At 38.2% G+C, this 25820-nt stretch overlaps 1 protein-coding gene and 1 long non-coding RNA gene across 2 annotated transcripts in view; one reads left to right on the plus strand and one right to left on the minus strand.

Moving 5' to 3' along the window:
- The window catches only part of ULK4 (unc-51 like kinase 4), a 442995-nt gene that overhangs the window by 88441 nt on the left and 328734 nt on the right, over positions 1 to 25820 (plus strand). Inside the window, 2 exon segments of the mRNA XM_032459157.1 lie at positions 686 to 868; positions 19966 to 20093. Coding sequence (XP_032315048.1) covers positions 686 to 868; positions 19966 to 20093 — 311 coding nt within the window.
- On the minus strand, positions 241 to 23831 carry LOC116657253. The gene is made up of 4 exons (XR_004312329.1): positions 23821 to 23831; positions 19726 to 19729; positions 7692 to 7700; positions 241 to 318 (listed from the first exon to the last, which is right to left on the minus strand). It is a non-coding gene; the product is annotated as an uncharacterized LOC116657253 (long non-coding RNA).

Here is a 25820-nt window from a genome sequence, read left to right on the forward strand (position 1 = left end):
AGGAGGGACTGAAATAGTAGTTGAAAGGTATCCGAAGTAGAGTTTAATTATTTCATGGAATTTCATTCTGAGATGAATACAAATCCCTGGTATATGTTTGAAATAGTCAGTGATTATTATTTTTTTCTCAGCTTTATTGAGATACAATTGGCATAAAATGTGGTGTTAGCTTAAGGTGCACAACATATTGACTTATATTTTGCAAAATGATTACTACCATATTGTTAGCTAATGGTTCTATCACATTATTTAACTACCATTTCTTTTTTGTGGTGTGAACATTTAACGTCTATTCTCTTAGGAACTTTCAAGTATATACTGCAATATTACAAACTTAGTTTCTGCACAAAAAAATCTCTTCATTCATGTTTTTTAATTACTTGAAGGAAAAGTTTTTCTGTGTAGACTTAGGAATTATTTTATCATTTTGGTTAACTCGTAATGTATGAGATAATTATTGTACGAGTTTGTAATGTTTTAAAATATCTTAAGTTTTTACTGTCAGCTGGATTATTGTTTTGATTTTCAGTGTATTGAAATTTTCCAACTTTCTTGTGCCAAATTAAGTAACGAAGGAGCAAGGTAAGTACCTTCTATCCCATCGCACAGAAGTATTTGCTGTCTTTCCGGGGACCAGTTCGTGTGCTTGGAGTTACCTGACAGTTTTGTTCTCTTGTCCCTGCAGGCCTTGTGCAGAATCACTCGCCATTCCCCAACGGCCTTCCAGAATGTTATTGAGAAGGTGGGACTGAACTCGGTAATAAACTCCCTGGCCTCTGCCATCTGCAGAGTTCAGCAGTACATGTTGACCTTATTCAGTGCTATGTTGTCCTGTGGGATTCATCTTCAGCGACTAATCCAGGAAAAGGTTTGACTTAGATTTCACCTATTCCTCACTTTAAAAAATTGTTGTTTTCTTCTGCTGTTTCAGTGGCTCAACAAGCCGTATATCTCTGCAGAATTTATTTTCCATCTCCAGGGGCCTTTTTGAACTTTGCCAAACCACTGTACCACAGGCTGTGCATCTGAAGATGTTATGAAGTGTCTTTCAGTGATTAAAATAGAAATCCAGTAAATGGCTCTGCCCGCTTGCCCCATTTTCGTAATGAAAAGTTAGAAAATTAATGAGTCCTTCCTGTATGCTAATATTTCTCATGCCTCCTTGTCCTCAGCCCCATCTCTTTTCCCATATCCTTTGCCTTGTAGCCTTTGCTTGCTCTGACTCACTTTTTATTCCTTTCCTTGTCTTCCACTCTGCCAATACACATCACCTTCAGAGCTCCCTTTCTCTTGTTTTTAACTTAGTATCCTTCTAATCCTTTGATATTCCTTTATTTTATGTATGGCAGAGTTTGTAAGTATTCAGTTCATACTGCAAAACAGCACAGCTCCAAAGAAGTCTGTGTAGTAGCTTTTCTCCAAGTGTCTTCTCTAGCCGCCTGCTAAGGAGTGATCCCTGCGCCAGAAACCGTGGCATCACCCAGGGGTGTGTTAGAAACGCAGACCCTCACCCCCACCCAGACCTGCTGAATCAGAATTGACATTTTAATGAGGTCTCTAGATGGTTGGTTTGAACTTGATGTGGAGGAGCCTTGCCCTGGATATTAGTGTTCAGTGAGATGTTAGCATGTGAAAAAAGTGGTTATGGATCCATGTTTAGAAAGCAATGAGTCAGAGAGAGATTTTCAGTTGTACGACCTCCCCCAGTTTCTCATGTGCTCCCATGTATTATGAATCTTCCTGAGGGGAATGTATAATGCAGTATTCTTTACACTTACTGGACCAATTAGCCCTTTTTGGAGGGGAGATACCTGTCAAACTGGAGTTTCATGGAACGTGGTGAAGGTAACGCTGCTAAGTGTGGAATGGATGGTGTTTGCTGTGGTTCCTCTGCATTAAATGTGACACGTTAAAGTTTGGTTTTTATAATAAAAGTTAAAATTTCAATAATTAATATGAATAATCGTCAGGTTTACAAAGTAAACTTGATCTTGAAAGTCAAAATAAACAGCAAGCTACTTCTTGCCTTTAAGTGGTCTAACTTGTATTCTGCTAAAAAATTTTAGCTTTTGAGAAAGTATTTTTTCCCAATAGTCTGTGTATCTAATCTTTTGCTATGAAGTTTTTCAAGGCATTAAGGGTTGTTATCATTAGAAAAAGTACCACTTGAGTAGTTTTACTGTGTAAACAGTGGTAAGAGGCTGGGAGGTATAGCAGTTCATTTTTCTTCACCCTCAGCACAGGCATGGATTGATTTAGTTTCACATATGGTATCTCACAAAGGTAGTAAAATAATATGCATTAATTAATATGATTTTATAGTTTTTAATGTCCAGTTTATCTTAAAGAAATAAGTGATTGAATGATTACATGTGTTGAATGATCAATAATCTTTTGATTTTACTTAATATTGGTACTTAAAACTTTTTTTATTGTAAACCCCACAAAATTTCTCATCTTAACTATTTTTAAGTGTACAGTTAGTAGTGTTAAGTCTAGTCACGTTGTTAAGAAACAGATCTCCAGAACTTTGTCATCTTGTCAAATGGAAGCTCTGTACCCACCGTACATGCTGGGTGTTAGGTTTTAAGACTCTGGGTTTTGTTTAAATCGTCTGTTTTGTAGGCCTCCTCGGACACTGAACTGGCAAAGGAAGGAGGGTGATGCTTTGTTCTTTCTAGGATGGGATGGAAGTCTAGGTTCCCAGGGGCATGGAAGAGCCCCCTCCTTACTACTTGGCAGGGGTGGGAGTCCAGAATTTCTCTGAGGTGTCCTTGGATGGCCCCCTGGCTGGAAATGGGGCAGCTTCCTCACTACTCCTCTGCTGACACTGGTTGGGTTGGGCTGTGCGCCTCTGTCCTGGCGGGAGGTGGTAAAGATGAAGGCTTCCCACTTGCCCTCTCTGATGCCGCCCCAGCAGGGAGGGAGAGGGGTACATCATTACTACTGGATGGGTGGAGGTCCAGCATCCCATGTGGGGGTCCACTGATACCATGGTTGGGGTGAGGGGGCCTTGTTATTGCTGGGTTGGAGTGAAGGTCCTAGCTCTCCTCTTGACCTTTCTGATGTCACCCTGGCAGGGATTAGTGTTGGCATGCCTTGTTACTGTCGTGTGAGGGTGGGAGGCTAGGCTGCCCTCTTGCCCTTTGCTGATGGGGCCGGGGCCATGGCTTTCCTGTGTTGTTTGGCTGGAGTAGAGTAGCTATCGTCTAAATGTTTTTGGACTCTCTGGGCTGCCCCTTTCTTGATCCTTTGGTTTGAGAGAGCTGATTTTTCCTGCATATTTGTGTGTGTGTGTGTGTGTGTGTGTCTGTTGGTGTTTGTGAGCCCCTGGTTTGCCCAGCACCCCATCTGGGGGATATGAGGCAAAAGGAAAACCCAGCAAACTCCTTGCCATGTTGGATTCTCCAGTGCTGAGGCCTCTAACCAGTCTGCATCTTTTCTGTCTTGTCCTATAATCTTCAAACTGTGTCTATGGCCGCTCAGTAACATGCAGTGATCTGTCATTTAAAAGGTAAATTTTGATTTTTTGTTAATTGAAACGATTGACCGTGTATCAAACATTTATTTTGGGCCAGACACTTAGTGACTTGTAACCCTGGGTTATTCACAGTTGAAACTCGGTGTGTGGAGTAATTTTGTCAAGTTCACGGAGGATATAAATGCCAAAGCTCATGCTCAGGCCAGACAGTAAACAAGGAAACAGAATAACTTTGGATAGTGTTAGTGCTCTGAAGAAAGTTAAACAGGGTGATGCTGATAGAGCATTGGCAGGGGGAAGTGTGCAGGGAGTGGAGCCAGACACCATCTATCTGCCCGGTGGGGGGAAATCAGAGAGGGCCTCTCTGAGGAAGTGATGTTCCAGCTGAACTCTCAGTGACAGAAAGGGGTGGCTTTGTGAAGCTCTGCAGGAGGAACTTTGTGGTTCAGCTTCTCTGAGGGTGAGAGATCTTGGGGAGACCTGTGAGGAGAAGGAAAGCCAGCTGGGCTGTAAGAGGACCCAGCTTATGCAGGGTTATAACATCAGCCTTCCTTAGGGGTTTTGACACAGCGGCCATTGCTTTATTTGTACTTAAAGGAAAGAACATATATTTGTGTATAGATGTGTGTTTTAGGGGCAGGTGTACCAACCTGATCATTGCTAATTGTGTTTTTTCCGAAGCATTTGGTTGTTAATAGGCTAGCATGAGGAGGACAGGAAGTGACCCAGGAACAAATACCAGGTTTACTGCTTCCTGTTGAACGTGGAGAAAGAGCTGCACATGTTCTTTTCAGGAGACTGATGCCTCTATATTGCGATTTTTTTGTTGTTGAAATTCAGTCCCCAGAAGAGATCCATGCTATTCCTTTTAAATAAGAGAAATTACTATTTACCGCAAAAAATTTAGAAGACCCTAAAGACGAAAACAAAGCTGACTATAACCTCACTACCCAGCGATCATTACTGTTGCCATGTTGGTTTATCTCTTTTTAGCCTTTTGTCCATGTGTCTATATATTTTATGTGCACATTTATAAAACTAAAATCAAAATATATTGACTTACCATATTTTCCTGAATGTCTTTAAATATACACTAAGAATGTTTTAAAATTATTATATAATTTTTCACTCTGTGGTAATTTCACTCTACTCCCACTGTTGAGCTGTTTGCCTCTCACTTTTTGGTTTGTACTCATTCTGATGCTGTGAGCATCCTGTTAATATGTCTTCGTGTCCACTGCTGGCAGATGACCATAGGTGCACACTTGGTAGGCTGTGCATAAATAATGCTAACTTGTGGTCTAGAAGAGTAGATGATGAGAGAAAGTACTATTTACTTTTAATTTAACCAGCAGTCATTAAGACACATGCTATAGTTATCTTATTATAAAACCTAGAGTTTAGGATTATTTAATTAAGAGCATACTTAATGATTTGTAGTTATTTGCAGTTAGTAATTAATCTCTGATTCTCCATTTGAAATATGTAATTGTAACCAAGTTTTCGTCTTAAACTAAATTAACTAGGTGATATTGTTCTGAATCATGCTCATGTTCTTAAGTGGATATTGACGCATTGAAGGAATTTAAGTTCATGCTGTCACTTGCATTCTAGGTGGTATCATTGTCCTTTGCTAACCATTACCCAGCAGCCACATTCACCAGTGGTAGTTGATTTATTTTGTCATTACCTTTAAAAGAATCTGCTTGCCCATAATTGTGCTAAATGGCAGAAGATTCCTTTATCCAAAACAAGGGTTAGTTTCATGATGTGAAGAGTGAGTGTTCACAGCTATGGTGGCAGAGGACTTCCTTGAGTTAGCAATCATGTGTTCCACATAGTAATTAGAGAGATTGGGCAAAACAAAAAGTGACAAACCGTTTTGGAAAGTCTATCCACCATTGAAAGTAGTAGAGATTATTAAAGTAACTAACTTTGAACATTGCCCCATATATTTTAATGGGGATATTCTAGCAGATTAGTAATGTGGTATTTTATGATTGACAGAAATAGTCGCAATGTGATGTCGGCCTGCAAGGGAGCCACGGGCTGAATGGGTCTTCTCTTGTGTCAGGCTGTGTTGTTAGCTGGTTTTGGACACAATAAAATAGGGTTACTATCCTTTTTTGTTCTCTTAAAAATTGCAAAATTAATCATTTTGTTTCAATCTGTAGCTCTTCATGGATACCTTTAGGCATATTTATTTAATTTAATGGAGAATTTGAAGTTAATTAGAAAAATACTCTTTTTAGAAGTTCAGCTTGCAACCATAACTTCATATTCTCCACATGAAAGTCTCCCAGGTATCCCCCCGCTGTGATGTAGACAGTATCATTCTGTAAAATTCACATACGAATCACACCACTTTCAAAGATAACCTTGTACTCTGCAGCATTGGAGGAATCAGTCTGTGTTGGGAAACAGTAGTCTGGGGGAAAAGGTGTATTATTTTCACGGAATATTTGAGGAATTTGACAGCGGATCTTGTGGTATGCTCAGGAGGTTGGCAGGTTGGCCATAGCTTTTGTGTATCGTGGTGCAATGGGGATACATTTACACACTTAAAATATTTATTTAAAAATCTGTATGTGGTTGCCAGCCTGTTCAGATATTACATATTTAGGATTGTAGCTTTGTTACTGGTTTTAGATGATAACCTCTTCCTGGCAGCGTTATTCAGATGAGAAAATTAACACCAATGCACCCTTTGCCTATGAGTTCGACTGAAACCCAGAAAAACTAAAGGGAAACATGATTTCCGGTTGGGGTAGATTTGGGGAGCAAGAATGCTGCTGTATATAATTTTTTAATTTCCTGAAATCTTTTTTTTTTTAAATAAACATAAAGGTGTTGGGTTGTTCTCCAAGCCCCAGAATAGGAGCAGGTGGTGTCAAATCTCAGATGGCAGTCGGGGGGCAGGGGGGTGTTAGCCGCTGTTGGGGAGGTTGCAGAGGGCAGGAAGACATGGATTCTGACAGTCCCCGAAGATGGGGAATCCAGGAATGTCCAGCAAGTGCCTACCCTCTAAAGGAGTAATCCCTCTACGAACTAGACCTGGCCTGCTGCTCTTGGATGAGTCACTCAAACTCAGGCTGACTTCAGAGGTTCTAGTGTGTGACTGACGACATGAAGACAGGCAGAATCAGAACCAACAAGAGTAACTTAAACCCTTCAAGGTTTTCAGAAATAGTAACAAACAAACAAACCTCTCCTGGAAGGACAGTGCAGCATCTTGGAAAACCGGGATAGAATGCAGATGAAATATGGTGGGAGCCCTGGGAGAAAAGGTGCAGAGGAAACTGGGTGAGGCAGCTCTGGGCAGGTACTCTGAGAGGCCGTATCCGTGAGCATCTCATTGTCACGACAGAGGAAGGAGCCCTAGGATTGTAGAAGTAGATTATCCTGGCCTGTCCCTGCTTTCTACATTAGAACCTTCTCAAAAGTACAAGTCCATCTCACTTAGACATCAGTGTTTTGCGTTACTGCACTTGACAGATAATGTGTTTTTGTTTTGTTTTATAAATTGATGGTCTGTGGCAACCTTGCATTGTCAAATGATGGTTAGCATTTTTTTTTTAGCAATAGAATATTTTAAAGTTAATGTATGTATATTTTGAAAGACATAATGGTATTGCACACTTTAATAGACTACAGTATAGTGTGAATGTAACTTTTATATGCACTGGGAACCAAATAATTTGGTTCGCTTTACTGAGGTCTGTACTTTACTGCAGTGGTCTGGAACCAGCCCTGCAGTATGGTTCTGTGAGATATGCCTGTGAAAGGGTTGTGGTCTAATCCATGAAAAGATAGTATAAAAGAATGTAAGAATACAAGCATAAATGGTTCCGAATAACATCCTAGTGGTCAGTGAAGGATTATTTTTAAAATATGACCACAAAGCTTATGAAAACTGTGATAACTAATATTTTATTTGTTTATTGAAGTATAGTTGACTTATATTAGTTTGAGGTATACAGCACAGTGATTCAGTACTTCCATAACTAACATTCCATTTGAAGTTATTACAAAATAATGGCTATATTTCCCTGTGCTGTACAGTGTATCCTTGTTGCTTATTTTGTACATAAAATACTTCTCTCTCCTTACTGGTAACCACTGATTTGTTCTCTGTATTCATGAGTCTGTCCCTATTTTGTCATATACACTTATTTGTATTATTTTTTAGATTCCACATATAAACCATAACATACAGTATCTTTCTCCATCTAACTTATTTCACTAAACATAATACTCTCTGTGTTCATCCATGTTACTGCAAATGCAGAATTTTATTCTTATGGCTGAGTTGATAAAAGATGTTGAACATTTTCCCATATACCTGTTGGCCGTCTGTATGTCTTTGGAATTGTCTATTCAGATCTGCCTATTTTTTAATCAGATTGTTGGATTTCCTTTTTTAATGTTGAGTTGTATGAGTTCTTTGTATGTACTGTATATTAACCCCTTATCAGATATATTGTATGCAAATATCTTCTCCCATTCAGTAGGCTGCCTTTTCATTTGATGATAGTTTCCTTCACTATACAAAAGCTTTTTATATAAATGCAGTTCTGTTTGTTTATTTTACTTTTGTTTCCCTTTCCTGAGGAGACATATTAAAAAAAAAAGGTTACTTAAATCAGTGTCAAAGAAAGTACTCCCTCTGTTTTCTACTAGAAGTTTTAAAGTTTGCATTTAAGTCTTTCATCCATTTGGAATTTATTTTTGTGCCCGCAGTGAGGAAGGAGTCCAGTTTGATTCTTTTGCTTGTAGCTGTCCAGTTTTCCCAACATTATTTATTGCAGATGCTCTCATTCCCCCATTATATATGTTCTTGCCTCCATTGTCATAGATTAATTGTCCATATAAGTGAGGGTTCATTCCTGGGTTCTCTTTTTGGTCCATTGACCTAAGTGTATGATTTTGTGCCAGTACCGTACTGGCACCATGTGATTGTAGCTTTGCAATCTAGTTTGAGATCAAGGAGCATGATACTCCAGCTTTGCTTTTCAGTCTCAAGATTGTTTTGGCCTATTCAGGATCTTTTGTGTTCCCATACAAATTTTAGAATTATTCTAGTTCTGTGAAAAGTGCATTGGTATTTTGATACATAATGCACTGAATCTGTAGATTACCTTGGATAATGTGGTTATTTTAACAATATTAATTTGTCCAATCCGTGAGCACAATGTATCTTTCCATCTGTTTGTCATCTTCAATATCTTACATCAGTGTCTTGTATAGTTTTCCAAATACAGGTCTTTTACTTCCTTGGATTTATTCCTAAGTAGTTTATTCTTTTTAATGCAGTTGTAACTGTGATTGTTATCTGGGGCTCAGGGGCTCCTAAGGAAGCTGGCCTGCTGGTAGGTGGGGCTGTGCTCCCTCCCAGCCAGCACGTTGGCCCGAGGTGTCCCAGTACTGGGACTGACAGAATGGTGAGTGGATCCGGGGTCCTGCACTCATAAGCTAGAGGGAGTATTGAAAAATGGCACTTGCCAGCACCAGTGTCCAGGGGGTCGAATGAGCTCCCCAAAATGGTTCCTGCCAGTGTCTGTACACAAGGGTGAGCTTCATTTGCCTCCTGCTCCTCTCAGAGGCTCTCTAAGATCAGTAGGTGGGTCTGACCCAGGCTCCTTTCAGATGACTTCTTCTGCCTTAGGCCCCTGGGCATATGAGATTTTGTCTGTGCCCTTTAAGAGTGGAATCTCTATTTCCTATAGCCTTTTGACTCTCCTGAAAGTAAGTCCTGCTGGCCTTCAAAGCCAGATGTTTGGGGGCTTAGGTGCAGGACCACTGGTCTCGGGATTCCACTGTGGACCCCTTGCTCCTTGGGGAAGAATCTCTGCAGTTGCAGGTACTCTCCTGTTTGTGGGTCACCCACGTGTCTGCACCCCTCCTACTTGTCTCACTGTGGTTCCTTCTTTATATCTGTAGTTTTAGAAGACTTTTCTGCTAGTTTCAGGTCTTTTCTCATCAATAGTTGCTCTGTTAATAGTTATAATTTGAATGTGCCCACGAGAGGGGGTGAGCTCAGGGTTCTTCCTACTTCAGTATCTCTGCTGCTGCTCTGAGAGTCTCTCACTAAGGACTTTATGTTCACTTGTCTTCGGTGTTCTGTTACAAAGACCACAGGTAGATATAGGCGCCTGGAAGAGATCAGTTCCCATTAGCTCTTCCTGAAGAGTCTGTCAGAGAATGAGCTTTAGATAAGCAGGAAATGTTTGAAAAAGCTAAGGCTGTGCATTGAGAATAAGGATGTTTGTCTGATAGCAGATGTCATTAAAGGTTTAGAGTGACACCTACCTTCCTTCCTTCCTTCCTTCCTTCCTTCCTTCCTTCCTTCCTTCCATCCATCCATCCATCCATCCATCCACTTACCTATCTAGCTATCTACAGATACACATTTATGTATATAAATGCATATAGGAAGAAGGGAGAAAGAACATGAAAATTATAAGAAACTAGTCAAGTGCTTTGGAAATAAATCACTGCTGTGACTTAAAAAAACAAAAAAGCTCTCATTAAAAACCCAGTGCCCAATTCTTGACGTTAAGAAATTGAAAGTATGTAAAACTCCAGGAACCATATTCTGCTGTTTTTCCATGAATGGAGCTTAGAATACTCACGTCAACTTGTTTAAGTTACATGGATTCGAACATTTGCCCCAGTTATTTTTTTCCCTGAGGTGTGTGACCTTGAATGTGCTTTGGAGCTGCATGATCAGTGATGCATTCTTTGGGTTTCATATGCTTTGGGGTCACTTAAAGATTTAAACATTACTTTTTAAAGCCATACCATATTTCACAGGTGAGTTTGCTCATGCTCACTGGTAAGATGATTTCCTTTGAGTGTTACTGACTAGAGGTACTGCCTTTTTAATTTTTGCCTTATTAATTTTGACAGTAGCACCTGTCCATTTTTATTTCAGCAGCCTAGTTTGACTGAAGCTATTGCTTTGGGTTTAGTGTTTTGACCAAATAGCACAACGGTGATTAATAATAAACCAGAAGGTGCAGGTTGCTTACATTATTTGGAAGCACTGTGGAAGATCATTGTGAAATTTCACGCATATAACATTTTGAAAAATTTGAATGCTAAGTCTACTCAGGCTTTTTTCTCAGAGTCACTAGGCATCCTGACTCAGTGGTTGCTAATGTAAAATATGGTAATTAAGTTATGCATAGTAATAACAAGAGTTTGTATTGTGACATTTCTCATCTGTCTACATGAATATGTGTGTTCTGTAAGAGGCATTTTAGTTAGATACTTGGCTAAACTTTAAGGAAAATGTAATCCAGAAACAATTTTAGATTTAATCAGTACATTTTCCACTTCCATCAACATTAAATAGGAGAATTGAGTCAGTGTAGTTATCCACATAATTTCTCTCTCTCTCTTTGGGAGGCTATTATCATTTGATGGCCAGGCTGTCTGCATTGATTTTTACCTGTGACATTTGATTGAAATAGATCAATTTTACCTCTTGAGATTTGCAGGTAATAAGTAATTTTGAAGGTCTCTCCATCATTGTTGTTTTTTATTCCATAATTTTTGTTTTTATATTATGTACCAGAGGGATTTTTAACCTTTTGCTTAATTTTGATGAAAATATCATTTTGTTTGTGATGGCAGCTTCATATATTTCGACCAATTTCTAACACTGTGAACATTTCATCATGTAATCTTTATGTTAGATAGGTATGTCTGTTCTGAAATCACTGCCAAGAACCATTTGAATGTTGGAAATACACTCATCATTCTGTGGTTTGGGCTATAGACCTAAACAGCTTCTGCTTTTTTTTTTCCCTCCACATGTAAAATTTAGTTATGTTGAACTGAATGGCAGGATGAATTTAAATCAAAGCTGAATACATAGTGGATTGCAAACTGAAGTGACCCGAGGTCATTTTTGGTTCTCTAAAGGTAGTTTTGATTATGCACCCTTGGCACTAGTCTTTGCCTGCAGCCTGCAATCTCCCCCTCTCAGTGTTGTAGGATTAATACTGTTCTAGAGGTGTGGTGCTTGTTGCTTAAGATTAAATATGGTGTCCTGGGCAATTAGTTTTTGGGAGTCAGTCAGTACTGTTCATTTAGTTTTTCTGGAATGACTAGATGAGAATTTATTTAGGGCCCAAGATGCTTTTAGGTTTAGATCCAAAATTACAGTCTTTGATATATTGCCTCTTCTAAGGGACTTGGAGTTACTGTGTTACAAACAAATCTCAGTATGGAATTTCCTTTACCTTTGGTATTTGCTGTAGTTTGTCTAGTTTGTGTCACTCAAAATCATAAACAAATTATTTTAGTTTCTCAAGATTGTTAGTAATGGCTACATAACACTCCATAAGAAAGAAATAGAGTAGACATCATCGCTTCTTACTGACATTTCTGCGTGTTAAAGTTAGGACTGTTGCACGAAACTTTTGTTGTGCCTGGAAAAATTTCCTTTGACTATATATTTAAGCTGTATTTCACTTACCTCTTGCTGTGTAACTACTTCAAAATGTAGCGTCTTAAACAAGGCCAACAATTTATTTGCTCACAAATCTGTAATTTAGGCAAGGCTGGGGAAGGTTGAAGGGGGCTGGAGAATAAACTTTCCAGATGGCTCACTCCTATGACTGGCAGGTTGGTGCTCACTGTTCCGTGGGAACCCAACTGGAGCTGTGGGCTGGGAGCCTCGGTGGTTTTCCACGCGGCCCTCTTAAAGGCTGCGTGGGCTTCTTCCCAGCAGAGTGGCTGGGTTCCTAGAGAGAGTGTCCCCAGAGAGCCAGGCAGAAGCCACATGGCTTTTTCAAACCTAGCTTTGGAAGTCATGTAGTGTCACTTCTGTGACTTCCCTTCCCTACTCCCCCTGCCCTCCCCAGGTGTATCTTTAGTGTTTGTGATGAGAAAAGGTGGAACTGGATGTCGGTAGATACAATCTTTGTTACAATCATGATTTAACAAATTCCCGATTTTGGGATGTTAAGCTTCTTTCCTGTTTTTTTTTCTGTCTTTAAACAATACTACCATGAGCATTCTTGTACTCAAAGTTCTTTTGTTCATCACTTTGTTAGGCTAAAATTCTTGAGTGCTGTCAGAAGAAAGTAACATTTTTAACTTTTGAGAAATAACAGTTCACTTTCCTACCAGCTGGAGGAAAGGTTGAACACTTACTTCCTGTGAGCTGTATTTAAGATTTATCCATTTACCCAGGACCATGCCAGCTCATCTTTGCCAGTCAGTTTTGCATTAAAATGGATTCTCATTCTTCCTAAATTTGCACTTCTTTGCCTGCTAGTGAGAATACATGACTTATTTGCTTGTAGGTAGTTTAGAGTTATTAGTTGTTTTCTTGGTCCTGTAATTTATTTCAAGTAGAGTGTTCATCAATTTTTATTGGTAAGGGTTATTTATACCCGAAGATACTGATTCTTTGTCAAAAGTTTCAAATATTTCAAATACTTTCCCCAAGATTATGTATTTATTTTGACAGATAAATAGTATCATAAGTTTGTTTTCCCCTCTTATTTAAATATTTCACAACCTGTTCGTAGTCTTCTAGTATAAATAATAAAGATAGCATTAAATGAATAGTCTGTCCTTTATCTTTTTTATTTGCTGAAGTCTTAAATATACATGTGATTATTTTCTTCTTTCTATTGTTTATTTTTTTATTCAAATTTCACAAATGTAATTCCTGAAGCTTTATGCTTTATATTTTTCAGTATCTAGTTAGACAAAAGCCTTCAATCATTATATCAAACCTATGAAGTATGTAATTGTGACCATCTCCACTTTATTTTAAAGTTGGGGGAGCTGAATTAGAATAGAGAGGTTATTAGTCAAGGAGTGTGGCATTTGAACTCAGGTTTCTTGACTCCAGATCCCAAGTTTTTTTGTTTTTTGTTTTAAACAATATATTGTGCTGCTACTTTATTCTTTCAAGTGTTCTTTTATCACTCAATAGAAATCTATGGTTTTCTTTGTGTAAGTCATCCATTTCTCTTTAAAATTTTTTTCTCAAATGGTTTGTATTTTTGTCATTCTTTCTCAGAACACATATTTATATGTTCACAAAAAGACGTGTTTAAGAATGTCCATAGCGGCTTTACTCATTATAGTTCCAAACTCCAAACAACCCAAATGTCTAAGAGTAAAATGGGTATATACATTTTTCTGTGTTCACACTATGGAATATTTTACAGCAGTAAAATAAGAACTACTTCTACACATAACATAGCTGACTTTTACACCATTAAATTGAGATTAGGCAGTGATAATTTCTCTTTTTGTGTTTCTTTGCTGTCTCCCCCTTTTCTTGATAAATTTAGCTAGTCCTTTGTCTATTTTGATACTTTTCAAAGAGGCAGCATTTTGATTTGTCGTTTTCTTTTTTCCCGCTTTTTCTACCTTATTAGTTTTTGCTTGCATCTTTATTTTCTTCCTTTTGCTTTATCTTGCTTTTTGTTCAGATTTTTGTGTTGGGAATTTAGTTCACATATTTTTATTCTTTCATTTTAATTTACAAATGTATTTACAGATTGCATTTTCTTCTGATTACTGCTTTAATTGTATCCTATAGATTGTGATTTTTAGTGTTTTTACTATTATCTTTCTAAGCTCTGCAATTTTGGTTTGTATTTTTCCTTTACTCAAGGATTATTTAATAGAGTGTTTAAAAATTTTCCAGGTAGAAGGGCCTGTGGGATTATTGATGCATTTTTATTAATTTCTACTTTTATAGCATTGTGATCATAACAGTTACTATTTTTTACTTTTTGGACACTATTAAACTTTTCTTTGTAACCTATTATGTAGTCACCTTAAAGAAACATTTCATGTTTGATTAAGAAAAAGGTATATGTTCTGTTATTTCAGTCTGAATTTTCATACATATCCATAACATCTAATCTATTACTTATATTATTTGGTTCTTCAATATTACTATTTTTTTGTTCTCATGACAATCTTTGAGAGTGGTGTGATTCTTCTTCTACTGTTTCTTCCATCTCCTATAGTTTCCACTTTTTAAAGGTGTTTACTCCATAAGCATAACCTTCATGACTGCATTCAGTGCTGTTGTGTGTGTGTGTTGTGAATGGTGGCCTTTGGCATTAAAAAGTGTTGTTTGTTTTGTTTCCTTTGTTTTGGCCTGAATTCTACCCTGAATATCAGGAAGAATGATTATGTAATTATTTATGTATCAGGAACAAACTTCCTGCTTTCCTTTTTCTTGAATTTGCCTGATTGTGTGTGTATATATATGTACTGATTTTATTTTATACATAAAATTTATATACAGTACAATTCATTTTTTTTGTAATATAGTTATATGAAGATTAACATACACATAGACTCTTGTCACCTCCACCACAGGAAGGGTACAGAACAATTCCAGCATCCCACAGGATGACCTTGTGCTGCTCCCTTTTAGACAGACCACCTCCCATCCCAGTCCCTGGCATTGAGTGATGTCTTCTCTGCGTGTAAGGTTTTACCTTTTCTAGAGTATTATATAAATGGGGTTATTTTGTATGTAACCTTTAAGACTGGTTCTTTTACTTAACATAATGTAGTTGAGATACTTCCATATTGCTGTGTATATCATTAGTTCTTTCCTTTTTATTGCTGAGTACTATTCCATTATGTGGATATACCATAGTTTATTTATCCATGTGCTCATTCAAGGACTTAGGGGTTGTATTCATTTTTTGACTATTATGGGTAATAATGCTGCTATCAATTTTTATGTGTAAGTTCTCCTGTAAATGTAAGTTTTCATTTCATTAAATACTTGTAAATGCGGTGGCTGGTGCATTTATGGTAAGTGTGTGTTTAACATTTTTGTGAAACTGTCAAGCTGTTTTCCAGAATGGCTGTGCCATTTTGTATTCCCACCAGCAGTGTATGTAGAATTCTAGTTGTTACACATACTTGTAATTTTTCATGTCAGTCATTCTAATAACTCTGTAGTGGTGTCTCATGATGTTAATTTGTGTTACTGTAATGATTATGATCCTGAACATCCTTTCATGATATCCAGCTGTTCAAACACCATTTATAGAAAACACTTATTTTTCCAAAATTGCCTTTGCAAACTTTGTCATAAACCAGTTGACTATAATATCTCTGACTCCCTATTCTTTTGCCTTGGTCTATGTGTCTTTATCATTTTGTCAGTACCACATTGTTTGGATTACTGTATTTTTTTGTGTTATTCTTGCATCTTTTCCCCCTCAAATTGTTTTGCTTATTCTATTTGTTTTGCCTTTATATATAAATTTTTCAATTAACCTGTCTATATCTACAAAAAAAATCCTGGGATTTTGATTGGGATTGCATTAAATCTGTGGGTCAATTTAGGGAAGACTTGGTATATTAATTATCTTGAGTCTTTTTATATGAACATGAAATATCTTTTCATTTATTTGTGTCTTTAAAATTTTTTTCTTTCATCAGTGTTTTATAGTTTACCATGTGTAGATTCTTTGCATATTTTGTTAGGTTTATATCTATATTTTTCTTGTCATTGTTGTTGGAGCTATTGAAAAATGGCACTTTAAAAAATTTGTTTTCCATTGTTCATTATAGGTGTAAAGAAATGCATCAGATCTTACTAAACTCAGTTATTAGTTGTAGAAGCTTTTTTTTTTTGTAGATTCTTTGGGGTTTTCCATGTAGACAGTCTTGATAACTAAGAATATTTCTTCTATTCCAAATGTGAATGCCTTTTGTTTTTCTTTCCTTACCATGCTGCCTATGACTTTCAGGAAAATACTGAATTACAACTGATGGGAGTGGACATCCTTGCTTAATTACCTATTTTAGAATGGGAATGAGAATCAAGTCTTTCAGTATTAAATATGATGTTAGCTATAGGTTTAAGATGCTTTTCTGAGTAAGGAAGTTCCCTTCTGTTCCTAGTTTGGTGAGAGTTTTTATCATGAATGGATATTGAATTTTGTCAGATGCTTTTTCGTTATCAATTGATATGACCATTTGGTTTTTCTTTTTTAATCTCTTAATATGGTGAAATACATTGATGGATTTTCAAATACTGAAGCAGCCTTGAATTCCTGGGGGAAGCTCCACTTGATTGTGATGTATTATACTTTCTGTATATTGTTGAATTCAGTTTGCTTATATTTTGTTGAGGATTTTTGCATCTCTGTTCCTAAGGCATATTGTCTGTACTTTATTTTATTGTATAACTATCTAAGACCTTCTTATGTCTATAAATGGTTATTTAATATTTCCTTCTGATTGAATTTTTATATTACAGTTTTCCTGTGCTTCATTTTTTGTTTTGGTTGGGTGAAGTTGGAGAATTTTCACTGGCTGAAATATTTTGACCTCATTTTTTTGTCATCATCTTAGAATAGCTTTATATGAAACTTTGTTTCCTATGTTCTTTACATTTTGACATGTCTTAAACTACCCTAGGTGAATGTGATTCTCTGTAGAAAAGAACAGATATTTCAGTTGTTTCTAGAGCTTAGTTTTTTTGTTTTGTTTTCTTTTTGTTGTTGTTAGTGATGCATATATCAAGAAGATTAGCCATTTGTCCATAAAATGTCATGCAGTTATATTCCCGAGTTTATGTGATTCTTTTGTCTTTGTTGATAGTGTTTTGTTTCCACATAGAATTTAACAGTTTTTCTATTCACATTTTTCATGCATTTCTTCTAATTATTTATGAACATTTTCTCCAATGTGAGATTTGAATATATATAAATATTTATGTATGTATCTATATATGTATGTATCTATATCTTCCATGGCATCTTCTAAATCTTTAAATTATTTTGTGTTTATTTTATTTTTTGCTTTGTTTTGGGGGGGAGGTAATTAGGTTTATTAACTAATTTATTTTTAATTTATTTTTTAATGGAGGTCCTGGGGATTGAACCCAAGACCTTGTGCATGCTGAATATACACTCTACCACTGAGCTATACCCTCCCCTCTGTTTATTTTTTAAATCTTAAATTTGTCTGAGGCTTGTTTTCAAGTAGGACAGACCCACCACACACATGTACTCAGCCTATTGATTTTGGTTAGATTAACATTTAGCAAACTTTTCTTTTATTACATCACTTTTTGTTTTCAGATTGCATTAAGATGCATCAAATATTCTGTCAACATTTTTTTCCTTAAAGGGATCTCTCCTGGAGCCTTCTGAGCAACTCTATGATGGACAGTTGGCCTCTCCATAGAGGTTGTGGTAGCTGTCATCCTGGGATTCCCTTTGCCTCTTTTCTGTGTTTGGTATTCTCCTCTTTGCTGGTTTATTTCCTCACAGTGATTGTTGGGGGTATACAGAGGAGTGGTGGTATGATAAGTGATTTTGGAAAGATAATAAAAAGCCAGACCACAAAGGGCCCTGTATGCCCTGATAAGGGATTTTAGCTTCTCTCAAGGGTTGTAGCAAGTGTTGAGAATGTTTTGTATGTGAATAACATACATGCCTTTATAGAAGATCACTGTGGCTGCAACTTGTAAAATAGAGGGAGGAAAGCAAAGCTAGACAAAGCCTGTTATAGTATTCAGGAAAAATATAATGAAATAAGGCAAATAGAGCGAATGTTCTCACAGAAACTAGGGATCACTTGGATGTGGGAGGGAGGAAGGAAGAGTCAAGGAGGGTGCTCAGATTTCTAAGTTTGACTATTGGATTGATGATCCTTAAAGTAGGAGTGTCATGCTTAGGACAGATGCTGAGTTTAGTGCTGGATGAGCAATACAAAGGATTGCAGTACATCCTTCACCCACATCCACCGGATGTTAACATTTTACCTTGTTTGCTTTATAGTTTCTCTTTCTCTTACTGTGTGTGTTCTTATCCATTTAAGATGAGATCACAGATGTGATGCTTCTTTAAGTACTTCACTGAATGCTCCCTAAAAATAAGCCATCAATTTAAAAATCAGGAAGCTAACATTTATTTAACATTAATAGCTAATCCAGACCTTATTCACATTTTGCAGTTGTCCCAATAATGTTCTTTTTGTGAAATAAAACTTCCAGATGTTAAATTACAGTCAGTTATCATGTTCCTTTAGTCTCCTATAGTCTGGAACAGTTTTTCAGTTTATGGTTAGCGAACATTTGAATGGTTCTGAAATTATGCATGTGTATGTATTGGGGTTGTGGTTGTGGTTGTGGTCCTTGGACCAGTGTGTAAATTAGAATTGGGAGTTGACTGTGGGCTTTCTATTGTCTACATGTTGGGATGGTGGAAACAGATCTATTACTCAAGGACACCTTTGTGTTGATTCTATTTTTTACCCTAGGTGATGAATTAGCTTGATTATTTGATTCAGAACTAGGTGAGACTGATACACTGATAGAGTTAAATAGCTAGATGTATCTCTGTACCTAAATAGAAGTGTATACCTGACTAAATTCTTCCTGCCTGACAATATATCAATCAGTGTAAAAGGACTGGTGTGTGAAAAAAAATTGAGCTGCATACATCTACCTCGGACACACAGTGTCACTTCTAGGTGCTTGTCTCTGTTAAGGACTCTTGGAAACTTTATATTCCTGCTCTCTGTAGCCATCATGCTAATTAACAATAAGATTCCATATTCCTGTTTACTGACATCCATTAACCTGTGTGTGTGTTTGTATTTCCTTTTTGCATATCAGTAGGCACCTGAAACGATGAACAATCTGTCTGTTAGAAGGGAAAATGACACTAAGAGTTGTCAACACTTACTCTTCTGTGTTGTTACTGTACCTTGAATTAAAGAATGTTACGGGAATATAGGTTTTTCTTCTGTGTCACATATTGGTCATTGTTTTCATTTTATGTTTGTAGTACCTCAGCTGTGCAGGCTAGAGATGTGTTCTCTGTATAGGCAGGTTGGCTCCGAGGTTCGTGTCTACATGCAGTTGTGACTTGTAGTTGTTGTACTTAATTATTGCCACACTTTCAGTTGTGTGATGGAGTGGTTAAGAAGCAGGCTTTGTTGTTCAACTGGCTTGGAATTGAATTCAGTTTTGTGAATTTGGTCAAAGTGCTAACTTTTCAAGATTCATCTTCTTTTTTAAAACAGGGATATTGCAGGTACTAATGAATATATATAAAATAGACATACAACAGGTTTCTTCTGTATAGCCCAGGGAACTATGTTCAATATCCTGTAGTAACCTATACTGAAAAAGAATATGAAAACAACTATATGTATGTGTATGCATGACTGAAACATGATGCTGTACACCAGAAATTGACACAACATTGTAAACTGACTATACTTCAATTAAATAAAAAGTAGGGATAATGTTACCATTTATAGCTAATTTTCGGGTTTCAGTGAGACGATACATGTTAACAATTTGGTATAAAGTGCAGCACAAATTAAGAATGTAAAATCAGTAGCTGATAGTCTTTTCTCTCATCTGTTTGGTTGTTATAATCTATTGACCCTTAGAGTTGATTGCTCTGCTTATTTCATGTTTTCTCAAAAAATACTTTTAATGTCTTCCACAGGATTTTGTCTCCACAATTATCAGTTTACTTGACAGCCCCTCGACTTCCATTAGAGCAAAAGCCTTCCTGGTTCTTTTATATATTTTGATTCACAACCATGAGATGCTGCTTTTCAGCTGCCAAGCGAGGTAAGATGTCTCCTGAATGGTTTTGCCAGTGACTTGAATTTGGCACCTGTTTAATTAGTTTTGTTAGCATTAATGTCTTGACCCCTGTGTACCTGGTATTGAACATTTTTTTGCTGGATTTTCCAGTGGGTTTAATTTTCCCTAGCACCTCAGTGTGGAAACAGCCAGAGAAGAGCCCTGGCACCGAAGCAGGTGCTGGGAAGTACCGGGAGCTTCCTAAATTGGAGCACAGTCCAAGGCCAGGTGTTACGTTGGTTCTAGTTTGCATCCTTGTGAGGCGTTCTTGGCTGGTGGTTCAGTCTTGGTTCTCCTTTGCGTAAGATTCTGGAATGAGTAGCTGAAAGCCGGGAGGAGCAGCCCTGTGAAGAAGAGGAAGAGGCAGGGCAGGGATGAGGAATGTATGGACTGTCTGGTCCGTCTGGTCCCCGACTGGGCAGACCTCTCATTCTCGCTGGGTTTCACCTCCTTCCTCTAAAAGGAGCAGCTGTCCTGATGCAACTCACATTCCCTTCACGCCCTGATGCTTCCTGATGGACGTCTTTGGGAGTCTGGTCCTTGCTTCTTTAAAACCCAGAGGAACTTGGAAAGTACAGTTTACTGTCTGTTTCTTGGTCTGGCTTTTTACTTGGTGTAGGGCACTGAGGGCATCCTAGAATTGCTGAGCTGGTTCTAGATTGGAGACTGGAGAATGTTTTTCCTGTTAACAGTGAGAGAGTAAATGTTGTAGAATTTATGGGTCAAAAGGAAAAATTGTGACTGTTATGTACATACTTACATTACAAGAGAGAAAACAAATTTCCACAAATTCTTTATTGGCATAATAAAAACGCTACTAATGAGTACTTTATTTTTTATAATACAGATCTAATGATGAAGAGAACAGAATTATTTTGGGGGAGAAGAGAGAACATACATAGATAAGTGAAAGAATGAAAGAGCAGAATTATATATTATTTATGAAGTTATTTTTATAAAACGTAAAAATGACAAAACTATTTGTGTGTAAATGTATAAAAACTTAACAAAAGAAAAACATGTATGGAAAGATAATACCAAATTTGTTTCTGAGGAAGGTGAGGTTGGGATGTTGTTATATTTATTCATTCTTATTTTAGCCTTATTATTAATAAATGTGTTTCACTCCTGTAACTAAGGAAAAAATCTAACCAAAAAGAAAAAAACCCCGAAATTAAATGTTAGCAGCTAATTTTGGAGATCTAAGGGAATCTTTAAGGCAATCAAAACCTCTTGTTTAGACTCTGTAGATTAAATTTAGTTACATAGATTACTCAGAAGCATGTAGGAAGCCAGTCTAGACTGTAGAAAAATGGTTGTTGTTTGTTTCTTTGTGCTTTGCAGCACAAGTGTTGCATTAGTGTGCATGTAAAATGCAATGCTGAATATAAAGATAGGGAAAAGGGAGGCCGACTTGAGGATAGAGAGATGTTTAAATTCTCTGTGATGGGTTTATATAGAGAAGCATTCTCCCTTCCACGCTTGGTCTTGGAACTCCACTGGCAGCTGGATTTCTGAGCTAACCGCCATGCTGTCCATCTGCCTGAGAACTGAAACCTCACATCAGTAGCAATGATAACCTTTGCAACATGATGTAGATTTTTTTTTTTCCCTGTTTACCGTCATCACCATCAGCCTTTTGTGGATTAAGTTTCAGCACATTTTCTATGATGTCAGCTCCCAAATCTATCTAGTATGACAGGCAGTGAAATTGAGCTGTCAGGATTAGATAAAAATGATATGATAGCCCCCAAATGTCCACCTGTTTCTCCAAATGGCTTCATACTCATTTTGGAAATGACAGACAATAAAGTAAGGTCTTCTGTGTCTCTAGAAATGATAACCCTTTTAGAGGATGAATAGCCTTGTAAATTCATTGTGTAAGTTTGCTGTGAGCCTGAGATGTCAGTGCCTCTGCATGGATCAGGTTTTCCTAGAGGTTTTTTTCCCTTTCCCCTTAGCATTGCTATTAATATGGTAATCAGTGGGGGAAAAAAGATCTGCTTTGATCTTAAAAGAAAGATTTTTTTTTAAAGAAACATTTACTCTGTATAATTGGTTAACTCTGTGGGAAAAAATTATTTTCTCAGTTTACACCATACAAAAGTCAATTCCAGATGGATTAAAGAATCATATACCAGGAAGAAACTATAAACAGCTGGAAGAAAGCATGTTTAAATATGGGCAAGGAAAGCTTTTCTGAGTAGAAAGCAATAAAAGAAACCATAAAAGGAAATAACTGTTAGTCCGACTGTATATAGTTAGAAACTTTTATATCCCCTGAAAGTCATAAATAAAATTTTATGCTAACAAAATCTGTAAATTTTTGCATCGTATTTAACATAGTTAATCTATGTACTGTAAAAAGAGTCATAAGAATATTCAGCCTCATTGGTAATCAGAAATGCAAATTAAAATGATATCCATCATAATATCAAATGAAGGAAGAAAAAAAAAAACCACCACTGTCTTACACCCAAAGTACAGCTAGAGGGGCAACTTTTAACCAGTCGGTGAGATTACCTTTTTGAAGGCATTTAAAAATGTGTATCACGAATCCCTGTGATTCAGTGGTCCCACTGTTACAAAGAAGCTGGAATCACAGATTGGTGCTTGTCTGAGAATGTCAAGTACCTGAAGGATCTGAACCTGCCTGTTGTTGGTTGCTGAGGTTTTCATTAGCTGTCACCATTAGGTATCAAACTACCTAGATGCCGTCCAGAGAATCTCCTGGGTGCTAGCTACCCCTGTCTGCCCTGGTGGCAGCAACACAATATTGCTTTGGTAATTAAGATCTTTCACTCTTAACCAATAGAGTAACCCTCTTCATTGCCCCAAGTGGAATTATCGTATGTCATTTGGTGGAAACCTCCCTTCCTTGAAACCAGTCCAGCAGAGCTCAGGGTCATGGAGACTGGAAGCAGAAATCCTGCTGTTAGGATTAGGGCTGTTAGGTATAATAGTGAGGGGCAGTCACTCCTACCTCTACACTTGATTACCAGACCTGTGTGTTTTGACTGTGGGGGAGGCAAACATGTAGATTTTGTTTGCTGATGGAAAACATATTCTTCACTGTTGTAAGAGAGCACCCATTTTTTTGTTGTGTTGTTTCCTAACTGGCACCTTGACTGAATTTGCGTGAGACCATTCCTCCTTTCCAGCAAGCTAGGTACTTCTGGGTGATGGGGTCCTTGTTGATGAGTAAATTTCATGGGCTTAATCTTATTGCCATGTTTCTTTTGCTATTAATAAGTTCTTTGATCAGTCATAGTGTTACACTGATCATCATGATGCTAAATAAGGCATGTGAGTCTGTGCTTAGTGGCCTTGGCATGTGGGCAGGAAAAGCAAATCCATTTCCAGGATAGGTAACTATGCCAGCAAGGAGAGATTCCTGCCCCTTCCATACACCAGCCTATTGCTGGGGACTGGCTGGTCTCCCTAGGATGTGGGGGCTCCGTGTTGGTTTCTTGTGTCGGCTGGAGTGGCTGTATCTAGCTCATCATTGATGAGAAGCGTTCCTTTTGCTGGGCTCATGTAGAGCCTCCATCATTGCTGCCTTGGCCATTTGTATGTGGGTCCACGGTACAAACCCTGGGGTGACTGGAGAAAGTGTCTTGCCTGACATCGGCAGACCATGTCATCTACCTGATAACTGAAAGTCTCCTCTGAAGTAGAGGCCCTTTAGTGGTCATCCATATGGTACACAGACATCTCCATGCTTTGTGTCCATTCTGAGATGTCTACCCCACATACCTCTTTCCCAGAACTTCTTGTCACCAGCCTTCGAATCTTGTTCTTTGGAAGTCCGCGGACGTCCTACTAAGCTGTTAGCCAGTGCCCATGAACCGGCATGCACCTGTACTTTTAGCCAGACCTCAGTTTAAACATAGGCTACGACAAAGTGTGTGGTGTGAAGTTCTGCTAACTGGGAGGGTGTCCTTTTCAAAGGACACCTGAGCCGTCTACTCATGCAGCTTACCGGTACCTGTTGAGGCTCATCTCCTACATGGATACACCCACTTCATGATGGGTTACTGCTGTGTGTGTCCAACCCTAGTGGCTCAGTGCGTCAGGCTAATAGTACAGTTCATGATGGGTTACGCCTGTCACGTGATCATTTGATGTCAGTCGTCATGTGTTCATTCTTTCTCAGGGGCTGTTTCTCAAAAGAACAATGATCTGCAGATGGGAATGTGACTTTGGTCTAGAACCCCGTCTTAGCCTGCTGGAGCTGCTGTAACAGACTTCCAAAGACTGGGAGCTTATGAAAGACAGAAATTTATTTCTCACAGTTCTGGAGGCTGGAAGTCCAAGATGAGGGTGCCAGCGTGGATTGGGTGAAGGCCCTCTTCCAGGTTGCAGACTTGTCCTTATATGCTCCCATGGAGGAAGGGACTAGGGACCTCCATGGGACCTCTTTCATAATGACACTGATTCCTTCGTGAGGGTTCTACCCTTATGACCTAAGTACCTCCTGACACCATCTCATTGGGTGTTAAGATTCTAATGTAAATTTTGAGGTGGACACAAACCTTCAGACTGTAGCAACCCAAAGATCTGTGTTATGATTCACTTATTGGTGATTCCTTGGGGCTCGGTGCATCACCCCTATTTTCTGCATATCCTCAGTATCACTAGATACGCTAGGTCATCAGGCCCCCGAGGCAGAGCAGCTTGTACTACAGACTGGAGTTGCAGCAGAGCCCTTGTTTGTTCGCTCCAGCTCCATCAGAAATGACTGAGTTGATGGGTGCCTCATAAAATGAGTCAGAGGGACACATTCAGATGTGGTTTGTATGTATTGCCTCCTTAGTTCACAAATGCCTCCTTTTTTTCGGTCATAATCAGTAGAAAAGTGACTAATTTGTCTTTGACCTGGAAGAATATCCCAGTGTGCTCCACCACTGAGCCCTAGAAACTTCACTGAGGGCTGGTAGACCCATGGATTTTTATGGGGTTTATCTTTCTCTCTTATGTCTTACTAAGCCAGGTAAAACCCTTGCTGCTAACTGTTCCTCAGGTCCAGTCAGCTTAATGTTATCAAAGCGCTAGGGTGCAAGTACAAGTGTGATGTTGGTGGGGCAAGGTGATGCAGATCTTTGCAGACTGTTCTATGGCCAAGAGCGGATTGGTCGTAAATTGGTGACATAGCTCAAAGGTAAGGCAGAGAGCATGTACTTTTTGCCCTGATGAGTAAAAAGCAAACACCTGCCTGCTGGTGGTTCTTCTAAATTCAGTCACAGCAAAAAGCCTTTGCCAGGTCAGTGGCAACTACGATGCCGGGTTGATGTTGATCAGCTCCAGTAGAGACACCAAACCTGAAACCGCAACTGCAATTGAAGTGACAACCTGTTTATCTTTTAGATAATCCACGGTCATTCTAGGTCCATCACAGTCATTTTTCTAAGATTCTGCACAGGCCAAATAGACAAATGGGATGTCGTAGATTTTATCATCCCCGTATCTTTCAGTGTTTTGATATTGGCATCAGTTTCTATGATTTGGTTTTCTATTGATATGGGTTATTAACTTTTTAGAGAGAGGATGTGCCAGGGACTTCTCTTTGTCCCTTTTTATCGTAATAGCCCTCGCTGCACAGATCAGTAGCCAGTGTGTGGATTCTGTTAGTTGCTAAATATGTCGATTCTGGTCACACATTCAGAAACTGAGGAGGTAACCGTGGAATAGGTCCATACATAGGGGTGGGTC

The sequence above is a fragment of the Camelus ferus genome, chromosome 17 (assembly GCF_009834535.1).
Source record: "Camelus ferus isolate YT-003-E chromosome 17, BCGSAC_Cfer_1.0, whole genome shotgun sequence".
Lineage (NCBI taxonomy): Eukaryota > Metazoa > Chordata > Mammalia > Artiodactyla > Camelidae > Camelus > Camelus ferus.